The sequence below is a fragment of the Apostichopus japonicus genome, chromosome 4, assembly GCF_037975245.1.
Source record: "Apostichopus japonicus isolate 1M-3 chromosome 4, ASM3797524v1, whole genome shotgun sequence".
Classification (NCBI taxonomy): Eukaryota; Metazoa; Echinodermata; class Holothuroidea; order Aspidochirotida; family Stichopodidae; genus Apostichopus; species Apostichopus japonicus.
The window spans coordinates 27,610,178-27,628,911 of NC_092564.1; the positions used below are offsets into that span (position 1 = coordinate 27,610,178).

At 38.5% G+C, this 18,734-nt stretch overlaps 1 protein-coding gene across 1 annotated transcript; it reads left to right on the top strand.

Annotated features, from left to right (window-relative positions):
* The first annotated feature begins 914 nt into the window (after positions 1 to 914).
* LOC139967026 (activin receptor type-2A-like) lies at positions 915 to 18,385 on the top strand. The gene is made up of 6 exons (XM_071970632.1): positions 915 to 2,079; positions 3,210 to 3,590; positions 10,631 to 11,322; positions 12,165 to 12,303; positions 14,003 to 14,133; positions 15,944 to 18,385. Exons 1-6 carry the CDS (start codon positions 2,019 to 2,021, stop codon positions 16,151 to 16,153), a joined length of 1,614 nt encoding a protein of 537 aa, XP_071826733.1. The 5' UTR covers positions 915 to 2,018; the 3' UTR covers positions 16,154 to 18,385.
* The last annotated feature ends 349 nt before the right edge of the window (positions 18,386 to 18,734 follow it).

An 18,734-nucleotide genomic window follows, 5' to 3' on the forward strand; every position in this document is an offset into this window, starting at 1 on the left:
TGCCAAACATGCTTTACCTACGGAAGCGTAGAAGGGACATTGCATTGACGAGTTACCAACTTGACAAAACGACAATTATCTGCAAATTGACGAGTTGACGAGATGGTAACGTGACAAAATTCAGAAAATTGTCGTTTTGACGAGATATCGGATCTCGTCAATGCATCAATTTTCTACAAATTGACGAGTTGCACATTTACTACCATCTCGACAAGATGACAAAATTCAGAAAATTGTCGTTTTGACGAGATATCGGATCTCGTCAATGCATCAATTTTCTGCAAATTCAATAGTTGCACACTTACTACCATCTCGACAAGATGACAAAATTCAGAAAATTGACGTTTTGACGAGATAACGGATCTCGTCAATGCATCAATTTTCTACAAATTGACGAGTTGCACACTTACTACCATCTCGACAAGATGACAAAATTCAGAAAATTGACGTTTTGACGAGATAACGGATCTCGTCAATGCATCAATTTTCTGCAAATTGACGAGTTGCACACTTACTACCATCTCGACAAGTTGACAAAATTCAGAAAATTGACGTTTTGACGAGTTAACGGATCTCGTCAAAACGACAATTTTCTGAATTTTGTCAACTTGTCGAGATGGTAGTAAGTGTGCAACTCGTCAATTTGCAGAAAATTGATGCATTGACGAGATCCGATATCTCGTCAAAACGACAATTTTCTGAATTTTGTCACGTTACCATCTCGTCAACTCGTCAATTTGCAGATAATTGTCGTTTTGTCAAGTTGGTAACTCGTCAATGCAATGTCCCTTCTACGCTTCCGTATTTACCACTACACTCATCAGATCATACCCAGAATTCCATACGTAGCAATCCTGTTTATGCATTTGGTGTGTTTTTGTGTATGTAACTCACTGTTGTGTTGTATACTCGAACTTCCAAGCATAGTGCAGTGCATGCAGTACATTCAATGTATACATATAGTAAACAATTACAGTACTTCGTTGATTCAGCTACGTTGGTACCGGTAGAGTGAAAGTCATTCGTCTTCATGAAAGTCAGCAAAGTTTTGGTTAAAACTATCAAAACTTTTCGTGCATCAATCAAGTCCAAACAGAAAAGGACCTTCGATGGATACTCTTCCGTAATTTTGTCGAATTTAGTGTCTGCAAATTACTCATCCCGAGCTCATTAGAAATAGGCACTAGGCCTATCTAATTTACGGTTTTGTTCAAGCCTAAGGTTATTCCCTATCGTGGATGTAAGATGCTTATATATGCATGATAACGTTCAACGCTTAGCGCTAGTATTACTTCGTTGTTTCTGTTTATACACTACAGACGAAATCCTGGGATACGAAGGGCATTTAAATGGAAAGACATGAATAAATTTCAAACTGTTGGGATACATGTATGGATAAACTATATTGTGGTCGTAAAACTTGCATTAACCCAAACTACAGTAAGCGTAGATGTTTGTCAAAATCATATGAGCCTAAGTTAGCCTGCCGATCAATGTCTGTTGTTTCGTCTGACTAACTTACTAAGTAAGGCTAATGCATATTATCAATCGGTAGTCCTGAATCTCAAATGGCTTAGACGTGTGTTTATGATACCCTCTGGCCTTGGAAAGGCATATTTGCCTGTAGACTATATTGTGTTGCAATTAGTTGGACATATTTGTAGCCTATACAAACGCCATTGAAATTGAAACTTGAGACCAATCAGAAGTACAACAAATACTGGCAATACAGTAGGCGAAAGAGCCTAGCCTGTATCTCCTATGCCTCACAAGAGAATTTTTGAATGGTTTAAGAAAAACAAAACCTTGTTGAAAGAGTTAAATATACAACATTGGTTGAAGTTGCCACATAAGGTATGACCAAAGAAAAGAACTGGGCCAGTTTGAAATGAATGAACAGCTTGTTGAAACCACCAGTTCTGAAGTGTTTATGTGACAGCAAGGCTGGTGTGGGATTGCACTTTTGTCTTTTTGCTGGCTTAGGTTGAAATTTGATGAGGTGCTTTTGATTCATCACAATGATTTCATTGCAAAGAAAGTCAAGTTTGATGGTGATGGAAGTTGCAGTTATGGCCACAGGTAAGTTGACTTTCGTAAGTTTCATGTTACATTTTTATAGGCCTTGGTAGGTTTTTACATTAGGCTAATAGTTTACTTGTTTTGTTTGCTTGTTATGGCAAGATCCATGCAATTCTAGTTGGATATGTCCATACGTTAACTTCAGCTCGAGAACTTTTACTTGTGCAACATGCATGTTTACATTTGTTTCCAAAAATTTTGTACCATGCAAGTCAGTGGGAGTCTCATGGCCTAGGCCTTTGCGGCTTGCTTCATTCTATTGGTTCCAGGAGTTTCGTTGAAAAGTGCACAATCCCTCCTACAATGTGCCAAGAAACATCTTAGCTTTAGTCGAGGTGGACATTTAATACTCACATAGTCTTACATAGCATGACACCTTGACATATGCTATACAAAAAGTTGTGGAAATCCTTCAAGCAAGTTCCTTCAAATCCAGAAATCAGTCATTTACCCTTTTACCGCTGTAAATATATAAAAAACATTGAAATTAAAAAATTGTGTTGACTAGAATGAAGATGCATTACAATTGCAATTTTATATTAAACAGACTGTCACATGTATGACTGTACAGATCAAAATGTTAAGCCTTCAGTCAAAATTTCTCTCATGAAAGTTGTGTGATTTCTTTTATCCACAAAATGTCAACCATAAGAATAAGGGTATCTTGCTTTTCAAAATTAAATGCATGGAAACATCTCTGATACAAGTGCAGCATCATGAGTTAATAACATTTATCTATAGTACTGTCCATTTACATGAGTCTGTCTCCCATCACCACTGCTTTAGATTGAATACTATCGGCTTCTGTGAAAGTCACAATCATGATTGACATGTTAATTCAACTTTGTGTCAGAATTTCTAGTAACTTTGTTTTGAAGGTGAAAATATGTTAATGGAGACTCCAAATTTCCTGTAGATCAGAATGGTTTGCAATATTTTTCAACCCAGTTTGAGGTATACAGTATGTGATCATACAAAGTTTGTAAGTTACTGTTGATGTTGTAAAATTTACTGCACCCCTTGTAAAACATTGTATTACAATACGTATTGTGGTAGAAGGCCCGAAGGCCAACAGAGACCATGTGTGATGAATTGTTAAACTGATTCTGTATAATGCTTTCCATTTTCAGTGTTAGTGGTTGCTAGAGGTGTCAGTGTGAAACTTACTGGAAGACAAGGCTTCACTAATTGTTTTCAGTATGATAAAGTCAATGACAATTGCACTGGAGTAGACTGTAGAAACCGGACAGTGACCTGTGAGAATCCTTCCAGAGGAAGTGATGAGATGCCTGGATGTTATGCGGTATGGAAAAATTCAAGTGAAAATGGCTTTGAAATTCAGAATCTGGGCTGCTGGTTCACTACCAGCCACTGTCTTGTCGGAACGCAGTGCATCAGTGGCAGCAAGTTGGCTGAAGAAAGTTTCTTTTGCTGTTGCATGGGTGATCTATGCAATGGAGATGTTTTATACCAGCCAGTGGAAGAAAACTTACCAGAGGTGACAACATCCGGTAAGTAACTGGACCTTATTTGTAACTTTTGTCGGGGAATCTTGATGATACTTGGACATTGTTTCCTATTGTACTATCCCTACTACTGTATTGTGTGACCGCCTCGCTCATTTTGCAAGCCTTAGCTTTCTTTGATTTGCTCACTTAACATTTATCATTAAAAATCCAACTTTGTTGGTGTTGTTATTGACGTTCTGTCATATTGGAACCATTTGGATCGATTTAAGCTACTTCTGGATGAAGTTTGCAAGTTGCATATGGTTGAATCAAGTCACCCCCATATTAAATTCACAAATGACAAGAACCCTGTGTAATGTAAAGGTCAAAAGTCATTCGAGTTTGACAGGTTAAAGTTTAACAACATGGCAAACAGTGTAACTCCAAAACTGAAAGGGTTTCATGAAGTTAATGCTTTGTATGTGGATCCACCTTAACGAGTATTAGAACCCTTTTGGTTTCTGTTAAGGTCAAAGGTCATTTGATGTCAGCAGAGGTCAAATTGTGTAAACATAACTCAGCATTGTTACGAACGCAGGATTTTGCATCCGAGAAACTATGTCTTAGCCTAGGATGCAAAATTCTCATATTGTGTACGGCGGAGGCGAATTTTTTCTTGGAGTAAAAAACCACAAGTACACACACACTCACAACTAGGCTGATACAAAAATTGTAGTGAGAAAGGGATCGGAACTGACCAGGGCCGGGCACACTTGCCTGAAGTGGTTGGGGAAAGAAAAACTTTGTTCAACTTTGAATAAAACTGAATAAAATTGCCATTGCTAATGGTAACCTACAACAGGGGTTCATAAAAGTTGTGAGCAAGTGCTAGCCCTTGTAGGGCGTGAACTTGTGTCGTTGTGTCGTCTATAAGTACTATTTTCTACAATATTTATTGACCTCACTAAAATATTCTTGCATTTTCTCTCTAGGCACTGTTTTACTTTATATTGATTTCCGACAGTATATGCATAGCCTATAACCTTGTGACAGATAATATGTAAGGGAGTGGTATACGAACACAGTAGTATGCATTGCATGATGTGTAGGCCAGGATAGGCTGTATGTAACTAGTTTACGGCAAAATTTCCCACTTTATACAGTAGTCATTTGGTTTGTTGTATATTAGTTACAGGTTTCATCATGCAATTTTTCTTCCGTGCATATTATAGACTTGCCACTATAGGTTTCCATTGCACACAAGCCAATGTGTTGGCAGGGGTCATTATCGCTTACTGTAGTATTGTGTGTCCTGTACAGGTATTTTAAAGTGCATGTTTTCATGGAGGACTGCAGGGACGCAAGTTTTTCTGAGCGGACGCAAACAATCTTTAAGACATTGCGTCAACTTTTAAAATCCCAGTAACAATACTGATTACTAAAGAACAGAGATTGGATGAACATCATACTTGGTACCTTGGTCCACCTTCTTGAATATAGCAACCCTACTGGTTTCTGTGAGGAAGTTCAGATATATAGAGGTCAAGGTCTTAAAACTTGTATACACAGTCAAGTGCAAATTATGTAAAGCTTGAAATAAACTGCTTGCTCAATTTGTGGTCCCATCCTGTTGAGTACATAAACATCTATTGTTTCTTAACTTTCTTTGGAGGTCGACTGTCATTTAAAATTAGGCAGACCTACGTATATCAAAATCTCCAACCATAAACTTACATGAACTTCCAACTACTGTACAGTAGGCATGTACTGTTGTTCCACGTTATTGTGTACAAGAATCCTACTGTATTGTTTTCTTTGAAAATGCAAAGTTGTGTGAAATGTGGCAAGAAATGATCGACCCATCTGATATGATATGAGGGGAAGCCCTGTACGATCCCTACTGTAGGAGTAGATCCTTCAGGGAAAAACAGAAACTGCGATAGTTGATGAGGTGAGCAATGTTCTGTTTTTTATACTTTTTTAAGCAGGGGGTAACAGTTGCCCAGCAGACTTCCTGTTGATCCCACTGGTATAAATATACTGAGATCATTTGTGGGCCATATGTACTAACTACTGTAGGAGTAAAGAGATATAAGGAGGAGAGAGATGGGGTGAGGTGTTGAGGAAAAGAGAAGTAGAAGTAGGTGGGGGAAAGGACCAGGGGGGGAAGGACCAGGGGGGACTTGATGGTGATGGTTTGTGAGCGTTATATCTAAGAAAGATATAGAGAGATGTATGGGGTTGAAAGTGGACTTTCTTGACCTCGAAGAGTAGTTCCAAGGAGATCTTTGATTACTGGGTCGTTACGGAGATTATTTATTAGCCCATGGATTTGACTTTCTGGTTTTATGCAACTTTATTGCACATCTCTGCTATGCAGGACACAAATATGTTGTTACAGTAAAGATATTACAACAAGATCTATATCAACAGTCCAAAAGAGAGACATGCGTTGGATGGGGTGATGTGTTTGTTTACTGAGCTACAGTAAGAATAAGACAGTAACAGCATTTACTGTACAGTCAGATCAAATGGCATACCAAAGGTTACTGAGTTTTGTATTTATATTCTATCTAGTGTGAGAAGTACTGTATGCAACAGTATTGCAGCTGTACTGAAAGTGGTTCCCGACTGCAATAACTATAGCAGTACACTCACAAATTGACAAAGTGAATGTGAAGCATTCTTGAGTGTTGTGTATTTAGTGGGTGTCTCTCACATTTGTCAATTTTTAATCAAAATCATTTTGTTTTTCACCTCAGATTAACCTCTATCTGACGTTGCTAATTTTGAAAGAGTTTCGAATTGTCCAGCGAAACTTGAAAGCTTTTTACCCAGAATTGAACCCTTTTCCACATCTTTCCACAAACAATAGTGTCAATTTCTGTCTTTCTAGTATTGTACAGTATCTTTCTGTCTGTCTATAGCATCTATCTTGTGCTCTGCTGTTGTACTTGGTTGTTAACTTGTTATGAACGTTGATTTTAAAAGTTGTTGCCTATGTCAGGGGCTTCATTAATGTAACACAAAAGTTAAAGGGAGGGCTCTTTCGGTTCACAGGAAGACCAAACACACAGTAAATTTCTTCTTCTAGGAATTAACATATAGTCTATGGAAATGTTATCAATGGTGAGAGTACAAAATATACATGTTTTTACAAGGTTTACATGTCAAATGTAATATTAAGTCAGAATTGACTAAAAACCTTGAAATAGTTTTCAATCAGATCTTTCAGATTTTTGACCAATTTTGGAAACAGTCATCAGCTGATTGTGGGGTTTTAGAAGAAAGTGATATGAGATCAATGGTCATGCTGTGAAGACCTACAGTATTAGTTGCCAAAAGGAAGAAATATCAAACCTGCAGATCTCTCCTTGTGAGGCTTGCAGGCCTTGGTATGGTTTGTGAGGCGGCACAATTAACTGAACAGACAGATACAGTATGTTAGAGGTCATCCTGAGTGTATTGTGTGTACAGTGGTGGCTATCTGAGGCAGTTCTTTTATTCGATCTGACAGACATGGTGCCACCACAGTTGTTGGAAAATTTTTATCTTGCTGGTTATTAGACAATTGTGATCTTGGCACATGTTTGACATAATGTGAGAGTAAGAAATGAGGCCAAGGGTCATTTCCATTCAAAGATGAACCAAACCCCAAAATGTGTTCAAATGTTACTTTTACTGTTACAATGAAGAAATTGTTAACAAACATCTGTAGATTCCAAGGGGACAGTGTTTCGAAGAGGAAAAGATATTTGAAGAGTGAGATAATTTCTGTTAATGAAACCCTGCTACTGTACCACAAAGAAATAGTCTTTGTCCATGGTTAATGACGTATATAAATTGGGTACTGCAGTACTAAAAATCTGGTAGAAATATATTGAGCAACATAAATTGCACTTAAATGAGCAGTGTTGTATCATTAGGTCCTTTGATCAAGCTTTTGTATACAATTGTTTCCAACATCCATTAGTGTGCTGAGTCACACACACACACTCACACACACACACACACACAAGGATGCTGACAAAAATGAAAAGAGAAAAGAACTAAGAAGATTGGTCTAGAGTGCCATCGTTATCAAGTTGAACCTGAAATTTAATTCATATCTGTCAAAGGTGTGATACTGTAAGATACTTACCATATGACGTGTAATAGTGCAATATTGCTCTATTCAGGCAGGAATCTCAATTAGTTGGCACCAAAGTGTTTTGGGAGCCTTTGACACTAATTAGTATGTTGAAAGGTACAACATTATGTTCGACCTAGCTCTCGTAACTTGAGGGTAGTCATTGAACTGTCGAAAGGAAGTTGTAGAACACTATTCTAACTTGTTACTAGTTTACGATGCACTTTCCAGTTTTCGTTATAGGGCAGTATACAGTAGTTACGTCCACAGCTGTTTCATTACTTAGGTAGGTAAGGCTCAGGTTGAATGAAGTCTGATACAAGGTAAGTTTCCGGTACAATACAAAGCAGGTGAGTATTTTGTGGAGTGTTTTAACTCACACACAATAACTTCAGCCAAGATGAATTCCTGTGGGATGTAATAAAGAGCCAGTATTTGTATTTGTCGTACACTATATGCACATACACTGTGCCATTAGCTTGCTGTTCTTGCTGAAGTGCTTTTTTTCTTGGGACTTCAGTCTAAACAGACCCAGTTTTAGGGGTTTGTTATGGATGTGTACAGTAGAATAGACGACACATCATTTATCAATACTTCATCTTACCTGTTTCTGGATATGTCCTTTGATAGATCTACAAGGATAGCCTAAGAACTGGTATCATTCTTGCTCCCCCCCCCCTGTGTCCCTTATAGACCTCTTGAAGGTTACCCCCTTGTCCTTCCTAATTTGGAGGCCCGACACTCATGATTTTGAGCATTTTCGACTCTTTGAATAATTGCTTGACACAAAGTGCAGATTTTGCAATATGGTAAATGTCATTACACTAACATTCTGCACTCTTGCTAGAACCATAAACACTTGTTACTGCAATTGGATCTCAGGTGTAAAATACTATTACTTCAAAAGTGTTGCAGTCAGTGCAGTGACTTTAAATTTTTACTTAAAAAACACAATCTAAAGCACAAGTGTTATATTCTTAGCGTACAACTGCCCATACAAACTATCAGAAACGATACTCGTATGTGAACGATGCTGTACTTTGACGATACTTCTACTTGCACTGTTTCCCACACTTTCTTTTCAAAGCAGCATCATCACTTGTCTAAACCTACTGCACTGTGCCACACTTTGGTAGCAGATCTGTACATGTATAGTTTCCTGGCCTACAGTAGCCCTTGTTCACATGCAGTACAAACTGTGTACAGTGCATCAGAATCAGGACTGAAATGTTGATGTTTCACACTTAACTCAATTTATAATCCAACCAATAGCACAGCTTGTATCTCAGAAGAAAGACTTTAATTTAGAGCATTGTAATAAAACCTTCAGCTGTATAAAGTGTTGTTGAAATTTGAATATGGATATGTGGCACACAACAAATCTTTCAAATGTACAGTTGTGCTGTGCATACATGTTTCACACTTTAAATTTGTATTGTGCTACAGTATTTACTATGCGAAAGTGTACTTCAGTACATGGCATTACTGCACACAATGAATCGCCACAGGCAAAAGGGATGTACTGTACAGTATGTCAGATTGTTGATGGCACCTCTCTGTGTGTGTGTGTATGTATGTGTGTATGTATGGGTGTAAATGCATGTACCACTACACAGTATAATAAGGTGACCTTGTCTTGTAGGTGTAAAGTGATAAACCAAAAAGTGCATGATGGATCAATTTTGTACTTGGTACATACTGTAGATGTCCCTTGGTGACAGAGTACAGTATATTAATCTTTACTCCCATTGGGCCATTGTAGAAAATAAATTAAAAAACCAATAGTACTAGTGTTTACTGTATGCAATACAACACCACTCATACTACTACTGTTAGCAATGTCTATGTATGTATTGTTGTTCACTTTCTGCATTGACACAGAACTATTCAAAACCTGATGAATATTTCACTCATGTTTGACACACATATAACATATGATGTCACAACATTGGAATAATGCTACCAACAACTGTATAAAGAGCTGTTGCTGCATGAGTTGTTTGGTAACTGCTGACTCATTGGAAGAATTCACGATTCAAAGAACTTCTTGATGTGTGCGGTTAAGGTTAGAAGGAAATAAACAGGTTAAGGTTAGGTTTACAGTATAAGTGAAATTTCTTACTGTACTTTGTGTGTCTTTATTAAAAGCCTTCATGCTCGTTATTACATATCCATCAAAGGTAAATATTTCAAGGATCATAACTTTAAGTTGGATATATACATCACAGAGTTGCAGTCTGACCTGCAACAAGTAGTCCAGTATACTGTAGTCTCTGGTAGAGGTCAAATGTCAGATGAGGTCAACCTCAGTCAAGACCTGAAAACCTTGTACACATACGTGTATTGTATCCCAAAAAAAAGTCAATATGCGATGTCTTCAAAGCTCTGATGTTGCATAGTTGGACAAGAACTAACTGTACTTTACCTGTATGAATAAAGTTTGCATTTTCATGGATCATTGCTTTGACAAATAACTACATGTGCAACAAATCAGCAGTTAGCCAATAAACTGCATTGTTTTAGTGGTTCCAATCCTTCTTAACTAATTGCTAAATTTAAATCAGTGCCACCAGTGTACAGTAGCTGCATTAAGAAATTCAACTTTTTTAATATGGCGAGTAACCATTGGGAGGAGCCTTATTCTGGTTGAAATCATAGTGCAAATTGTACTGCACTGTTTGTATTCAGTGTGATAGCATACTGAGCTGATCTGAGTATGTAAAATCCATACTATAGCTCATAAGTCACATGAAGCTACATTTAGTGTGAGATCTTATAGCTCTTAATATTTCCACCCTTGTAGCAGTTTAACACCTGTTACAGATGTTGGCTGTTTGTGTGATTACAAGAGTAGCCACATCACCTAACATCAAATAGTATACATATATGTATTACATATTACTGTACAAAGTTTGCAAATTCATACTTAATTCTTATCTCTTTTTTTTATGTATCCATTTTCATTACTCCACAGTTCCAGAGATAGAAGAGGCAGTGGATCCCCTCTTCAACACTATTATTATTTCACTGGTACCTATCTCCATATTCACCATTTTCTTAATTCTGATGTATTGGCTGTGCCGACGTTACCGTTATACCTCGCTGGTGTCCATTCAGACCTCGGAGCCGAGCCTCCTCACGACACCACTGACTCCCACTGCCAACGATTTCCAACCCTTACAGCTGATTGAAATTAAAGCCCGGGGACGTTTCGGAGCTGTTTGGAAAGCCCAGTGGCGCAACCAGTGCGTCGCTTGCAAGGTTTTCCCATTGCAGGACAGACAATCCTGGATCTCAGAGCACGAGATATACAATTTGCCCAACATGCAACATGAGAATGTGTTGCAATTTTTGGGCACAGAGAAGCGTGGTGAAGGCTTAGACACAACGTTCTGGCTGATTACAGAATTCCATCAACGTGGCTCCCTCTATGACTACCTCAAGGCCAATCTAGTATCCTGGAATAGTCTGTGTCTTATAGCAGAAAGCATGGTGCGAGGCTTAGCCTTCCTGCACGAGCCCTCCGGCAGCAAACCACCTATCGCGCATCGGGATTTCAAGAGTAAGAATGTTCTGTTGATGAATGATACCACGGCTTGTATCGCAGACTTTGGATTGGCCATCAAGTTTGACCCAGGAAAGAAGCTGTGCGAGAATCATGGTCAGGTATCGTAGATCAGTTATTGCTGTTGGTTATGTTAACAATACACATGTATACATGTCTGTCATGCGTATAGTAACCCACCGTAGTATAAAGGGAAGCAGGGAGCCTTCTATAGATATTCATGAAGATTTGTCAAGGTTTGGTCGACCAAGATTATGTTTATTTGACTAATCTCTGATCTTTAGCATGCTGTTAGGTGGGGAGGCCAGTGGGAACCATGCCCCCACCTCCACCATCGGGGCTGGGGGGACGTTTATTTTGGGGGGAAATTTGGAATTTGTCATTTTCTCGACCCCCACACATTTGAAATCCTGTGCAGGTCACTTTCTCTGACTGGTTCTGTTACATTAGTCGGTATTTTCCAAATATCGTCCTCAGACTGGTGAGAAGGAGTTTTGCTTGCTTTAGTTTTGTTTTCTACTGTTACAGTACTATGTTAGACTAATTATGCAGCCTCAGACTCTCTTTTGTCTTCTAGTGTCTAAGTTCTAATGAATGGTGTTCATCTATTTGCATAATCATCACAGCCAATATCTCTTAATGAACAGTGCTTGGTAGTCCCTGGCATCTTAAACTACAGTACTTTGTTGTGAAGCCTAGAATGTTATACACAATGTTCTGCAAAGTTGCTACAGTGTGTTAACTTCCATTTACTGATTGTTGTGAGACTAGTAGGTTAGGAGGTCAGTAGTAAAGTTCAGATAACAGTGCCACATGGGGTTATTGCACCTTAGCATTGTACGTGAGTTAACCAGGTGTACTGTTAAAATGTTGAGAATATGCCAACTCCATCTGTTTTTGTAGACTGTCATTTATAATGTTTAGTGCTGTTTTCTCCATCCAGGTTGGTACCCGTCGATATATGGCACCAGAAGTATTAGAGGGAGCTATTCAATTCAACCAGGATGCATTCATGAGGCTGGATATGTATGCATGTGGTCTAGTGATATGGGAGCTAGCTTCACGATGTTCAGCCCAGGACGGTTAGTAGTACCCCACTTTGTGTTGTTCTCTAGAAAGTTCCATTAGTTGGTATGCAGCACACTTCACAGGCAATGTTACTGTTTTACTAATAGGTATGGTATGTGTAGTATGTTTTGAAATAACCTTTCCATTCCTCACAGTATATTTAAAGAAAAATGCTGTCAATTACACAAAAAGAGAGATAATTTTATCATGTTGAAAATCCAACTGGCATGTCTACAAGGTGAATTTTAAGATCGTCACGTAAATTTCTAAGTACCTACATGTTGTACCTAAATGTACCTACACATAAGTACCTACTGTACATGTTGTAGTCTATGGCAGGTCGTGGAAACAAGTGAAGGAGTAAATCGGGTCAAGCGCCGTGGTTGTAAATGTTTACTGGTGAGGCCAAATCATGCTTCGAGATTACGTTTCTAATTACAAAGGAATTTATCACGTAGGCCAACACTAATAGTTACTAGATGAAGTTCAATCAATCGTTAATGCCAGCAAGCTTTTGTCATGAACAAATTACCTGTGAAAGTTAATCCCTAATCAGAACAACATGTCATTCATTTTGGTCACTGAGGAAGTCAGGGCCTCAGCTGAGAGGTGATCAGGCGTTTAAAGAGGCGTAAATGCATAAAGAAGAGGTGAAGAGTAGGCTTGCCTGCGCATACCACGCTGACAGATGTCAGTGGGCAAAGATCCCTTACCACCACTCACTATTAAACAACAGCAGCAATGGACACTTAAAGTTATCCTTGAAACATTGCTGCAGAAACTAAAAAAACACAGAGAAACAAGACTAATTTGTACCTACAGTACTGTTAGTTGTACCAAAGGATTCTTACTGAAAGAGATGAAGCATTTTAGAACAATAATATGAGTAACCTGTGCATGTGTCCACATTGTATAGTTCAGGATATGTTTTTATAGGGTGTTTTTCACTGGGGTAAAAAAAAGAGCAATCACTCTTTGAGATAATGCTATTCTGGAATATTCAGCTACCGGATAAAGCTTTAGCATTTAATCCAAGTTATCTTATAATAATTCTCTGAATATACGAAGCTTTGGAATATTGGAGATGTTGCCATTTTCTATAGAAGTTGTGAAGTCATTCTTTGACTGTAAGCAACCAAATCCTTCCTGATGAAATTGACTTCAATCCTATCTTACTGGTCTCCATTCTAGATATGCACTCTCATGAACATAGACTGCAAAAGTTAGTAACATTTTAGCACTGTGCCCCCCCCCCCCCCCCATCAACCTGATTCAGCCCTAAAGCAAGCATGACACATCATTCCTAATGCAGCAAGGAGATAAAGACGACTGAACAATTGCGATTGTAGTCAGATTTGTATCTCATTGCAAAACTAGTTCTGAATGTCAAGATTTGCTTGGTTAGACATTTCACATAAACTTATGCTTGAAGCGAATGCCTGTCGTACGGTGGTATTAGTATCAAAGATTGATCAATAGTAAGTATCAAAAAACTCCTTTGAAACTAATTTGTAAATTGTGTTTAATGTAACTGTATCCAGTATCTTGATCAGTCGGACTGTGGATCGTGATGTAAAAAAAGAAAAAGAAAAAAAACAAACAAACCCATCTGAATTAAGTGTTGGTTGTCGTTCATTCAGTATGGTTTTATACTCTCATTAGTGCCCAAATGATGTCGGCTTGTTTCCCCCCCCCCTTTTCTTCTATCCAAAGGTCCTGTTGATGAGTACATGTTACCATTCGAGGAAGAGGTGGGCCTGGCGCCGTCCTTAGAGGAAATGATGGAAGCTGTGGTACAGGAAAGAAAACGGCCAATCTTTAGGGACACATGGATGAAACATGCCGTACGTATCGTATACAGTGTGATAATGTAGCTCCTTGCTCTGTCACTGCTGTTTACATTCATGTGTGAATGTAAACACAATGATGGTATTGTAAGAAGTAGTGTATTGGGTGCTTGTTCATCCTCTGTTAACTTCTCAATGACCAGGTATGAGAACGTTGGAAATCTAGCCTCTATCACTATCAGGGATATGAGAATTGGATGGATATTTCCATGTATTAGTTTATGATCAGTTTGTGGCTTGGTTGCCGGGGGGGACGGGGAGAGGAGGGGGAGCATTGTTGTCGTAAGAGATACTTATTCTGAAACAAGTCACGGTGTTGAAGGATGTCCAAAAGTTGTAATTCAAAGATTATCACATATTTTGTTTTGCAAAACAATTGAACACATACTCTTGTTCAGATATCTCTATCGAAATGCTGCCGGCAGGCTTTAGGACTGATAAATTTAAGCAATTTCTCATTGTTGATAGCTAATGATTTAATGCTCCTTTAGTACAAAAGGTAGCTAATTACCAAGAACAAGAGGTTGCATTCCCATTCCCCAATTTTTTAATTTTTTTAATTCACAATTTGGCAAAAGTTGTCTGTGCGATGGTGATTGAATGTGTGTGTGTATGTGTGACACTTTGTCATGTGAACACAATAACTCCAAAAATACAGGAAAGGTTTAATTTCGTACTGGGTACATGGATGGATCCACCTTTGTGAGTTCACCATAGAGATCAAAATCTGAAAACCTTTGCAAAACATGATAACTTCAAAATTAAAAGCTGGGTGAACTTCTTGCATTATAATATGTAGTCCCACTTTTATAGTAAAGCAATTTGTAGTTTTGTAGTTCACCAGAGGTTAAGTACATATCATCTTTAAACACTATAACACATAAAGTAAAGTGCTGATGACCCACCCCCCCCCTCCCATTTGATGTGTGGATGCCCCATATTGGTAAATGAACTCTGTGGATCCACTTTGGTACAAGAAACTATGAATGTTGTTTGTGTAGTTCTGAGGTCATTTGTGTTCAACAGAGGTCCAAGTCTTAAACCTAGTAAACATGGCAACCAAAACTAGAACTTCCTTCACAGTATATAGACCCACCTTACTGACTACGAAAATTCTGCCATGGTCTATGGAGTTCAAAGGTTGTTTGCTGGGATCAAACCTCAAATCAGTCATCAAACCTGACAAATTTGTAAACATGATGAATCCATACTTGGATATACTCCATAAGTTGGTATGTAGATCCACCTTTACAGTGAGAATAATAATTTCTGTGGTCACTCGAGGTCAACAGTAGTCAAGAGGAACAAAGATTTGTAAACAGGATAACTCTAATAGTAAAGTGTCAATGAACTTGTTGTGTAGGTCCACACCAGCACAGGAATCTTGCTGATTATTTGAAGTCAGCAATGTTTAAGGACTGGTGAATATTGTGGACAGTGCTACATTAAATGTTCTTCTCTGAAACATGGCAAGGAATCCCTAGCCTCTTTACTTGACAGTTTAGTGACATATTACTTACTGTGAGAATTAATCCATGTGATGTTTGCCTCTTAAAGAATTCTGGGTTGCTTGAGCTCTTTGTTTTTCATTAAAAGTCAAGGGTTGATTTCTAACATTTTGCCTTTTTGTCCCATTGTTCTTGAATTTTCCTAAAAATGCACGGATGACAGACTCACAGACTCTCATTCGACTTGAGTTGTCCCAAAGACTCACATATGAAATCCATGAGATGTATTCCTGTTTAATCAGATGTTAAGGGTGACTCCATGAATCGAATAATATATCTTTGTTTGTTGTGTCCTATAGGGCTTGGCATCTCTGTGCGAGACAATAGAGGAGTGTTGGGATCACGAGGCCGAAGCCCGCCTCACTGCCGGCTGCGTGGAGGCGCGACTCTCTCACCTGTTACGTACCAGCAAGCAGACTATACCAACGACAGACCTAAACCACACCAACACCACTCCCCTAATTATTGACCTCTCCAACGGATCGACCGTCAAAGAATCGAGCCTCTAGCTAAGTTTTTGCAGTACTGACGAGAAACACTTTGGGCGGCTTTTACGAGCAAGAGGGAGGAAGCTGTCGTCGTGAAAATGTTGACCCAGAAGTAACAGTAGCACTTCCTTTGCAGTTGTCCAGTATGTTTGGCTGTCTCGGTCGGTGGAAAATGGTCGAGATGTCTGGGAGGAGGGTTTTGAAGAGCCATCATAACGAGATAAGTCATACTCAGGTATATATCCAATGTGAATTCATTCAGAGGAGATTTAATCATTACTCAGGTCGGAGGGGAAAATGTATTCACTCAACGAGAGGCGGTGCCAGGTGTCAAAGTTAAAAAAAAAATTAAAATAAATGTCCCGCTGCAAAAATGGTCGCCGGAAAATTTTCTGTGGCGAGACGAAACCGACGGCAAGTACTGATTTTTCAAAGTGATCATGTATGGATATTTGCAAGTTTGATTATTAGTATGATGCTTTAGGATCCACCTCCACTGTAGTTTGGTCAGTGGAAGAGTTGGTCGATGAGTTGAGCGGCGACTATTCATCGGTCGATGGTTCGTGGTGACGGTGCTGCCACCTCGGATATTTGAAAGCAAACTGCGTGTAGTGGTCGAATGGATTGGATATATATACTGGCATACATCATTTACCCGAGTTAACCAGTCGTGTAACCTTCCCTGAAGTTTTTTAAGGGAATGTACAGAAGAAGTTGAGCATGAAGATCCAGCATGCAGACTAGAGGAAAGGGACTCTACCGGTAGCCGATTTACCAACGTCATGTTGCTATAATAAAATAAAAAAATTAGTCAATTTTTTTTTAACTTGATGTGCTTGGCCAAGTAAGAATCCTAGTGTGACAAAATTATTATTTTGACTAATAATACACAATTTTTTTGCAAAAACATTTTTTTATGATTGTTATGGTAATGTACATTGATGTCACAAAGTTGTGGTCCAGATATAAAGATTCAATGTCTGCAAATATTGATAACACAACATGAGACAGGGGTTTACATGGCATGGTAATGGAGGTGCTGGTCTATCCTATTGTATTCGGCCATCTGGGGTGTTTTATGGTGGTTACCAGTCATAATAAATATTCATTGATATGATTATATGGTCTCTGTGTAGTGCTAACTGTGAACCCTCAAGGGGTCAAAGGTCGCTCATAGAATGGCTGCCTGTGGTGGCAAGAGTGCCATGATGGCGTTGTTCCAAACAAAGCATGTTGTGCACCCGATGCCTTCGTTCTGCCATCTGACATAAAAGATGAGGTACAGTAGGTGTACAAAAAAGGGCATGGAGAGAATATTGGTCCTGTAATATTGTAGCTTGGACAACCAGAGTATTTTAGTTTCCTAATGTCAGTTTGGATTCTTCCAGTAGCACTGTACCCAATCTCGACCAAACTTTAATGGATGTACAGAGTAATTATATACCGAGGAGAAAAAATGCCCTTTTCAGAGCAGAAGATGCCCTCTTAAAGATATTTGCAAGCTGTTGAAAAGAAATGCTGCCTAATGCTAGTAATGGCTGACATGCTGGAAGGATATGTTAACCTGTACCACCAAAATAGTTGCTACTACTATCATGATTATTATTATTATTTTTCAGTTCATTTTTGTAGTGCTTTTTTGTATGCTAGCTTTTCTGTATGGAAAACGAAGTTGTTAACTAAGCTTGCAGCTGAACTGAAACTAGTGCTGGCAAGTACAGGATTTGTGCTATGACTGAAATTTTGTAACTTTTATTGAAATATTCACCAAAAACTATTTTTTCTTCCAAATACATAATGTACAATGATGAATAACACCATCTGCATTCTCCCCTCTTCCCCTGTATTTCTTGTAACTTTAAATGGCAGCTGTAAACTTAGTCAGCCAAATTGAAACTTTGAGTGGTAGAGAGTTGACTGACTTTCTTGCAGTTTGTTGCCAATTTCCTGTCAGGTTTCTTGAAAAGAGGATGATTTTGTTGCTTCTGAATTTCCTCCTCAACTCCTCGTACGATTTCTTTCACCCATTGATGATTACAAAATAGAGCCAGACTTTTTTCATCAACCTTGGTATTAATAAAATTGTACCAAATTCCAAGTTTAAAAGGTACATCTACTTTACTTGTTTTAAAGAAACACATTTTAAATGTACATCCGTTCTTGACGAGGTACACCTACCCCCACCCTCCCCCAACCCCTGTATTCTGTTCAAAATAGTCATATTAATAACGGTCAAATTTTTTCAAATCTTTACAGTTTCTTTGCATCTTCTTTGGTGTTGCTCTTTATACATTTTTCCAAGGGGGTTTGTTGGCTACCATATGGGATATAAAAATTTGACAGACCAGAAAAAAAGAGAGAAAAAAATTAAAGATATTGAGTAATTCTCATCTCTGAGTAAATTCATTGAGGTGATATCTCTAATCTGCATGAACCTTCTATCAGTATTGGTATAACATAATAACGTTCAAGTCTGCAAATCCTGGTGTGAATATCGTTCAGATCCAGAAGCTAAGACATTTTGGTCAGAAGGAGGAGACGAGTATGATCGTCCATCGACCAAACTCTTTTCAATCCACATTTTTAGCTACAGGTTTATTTG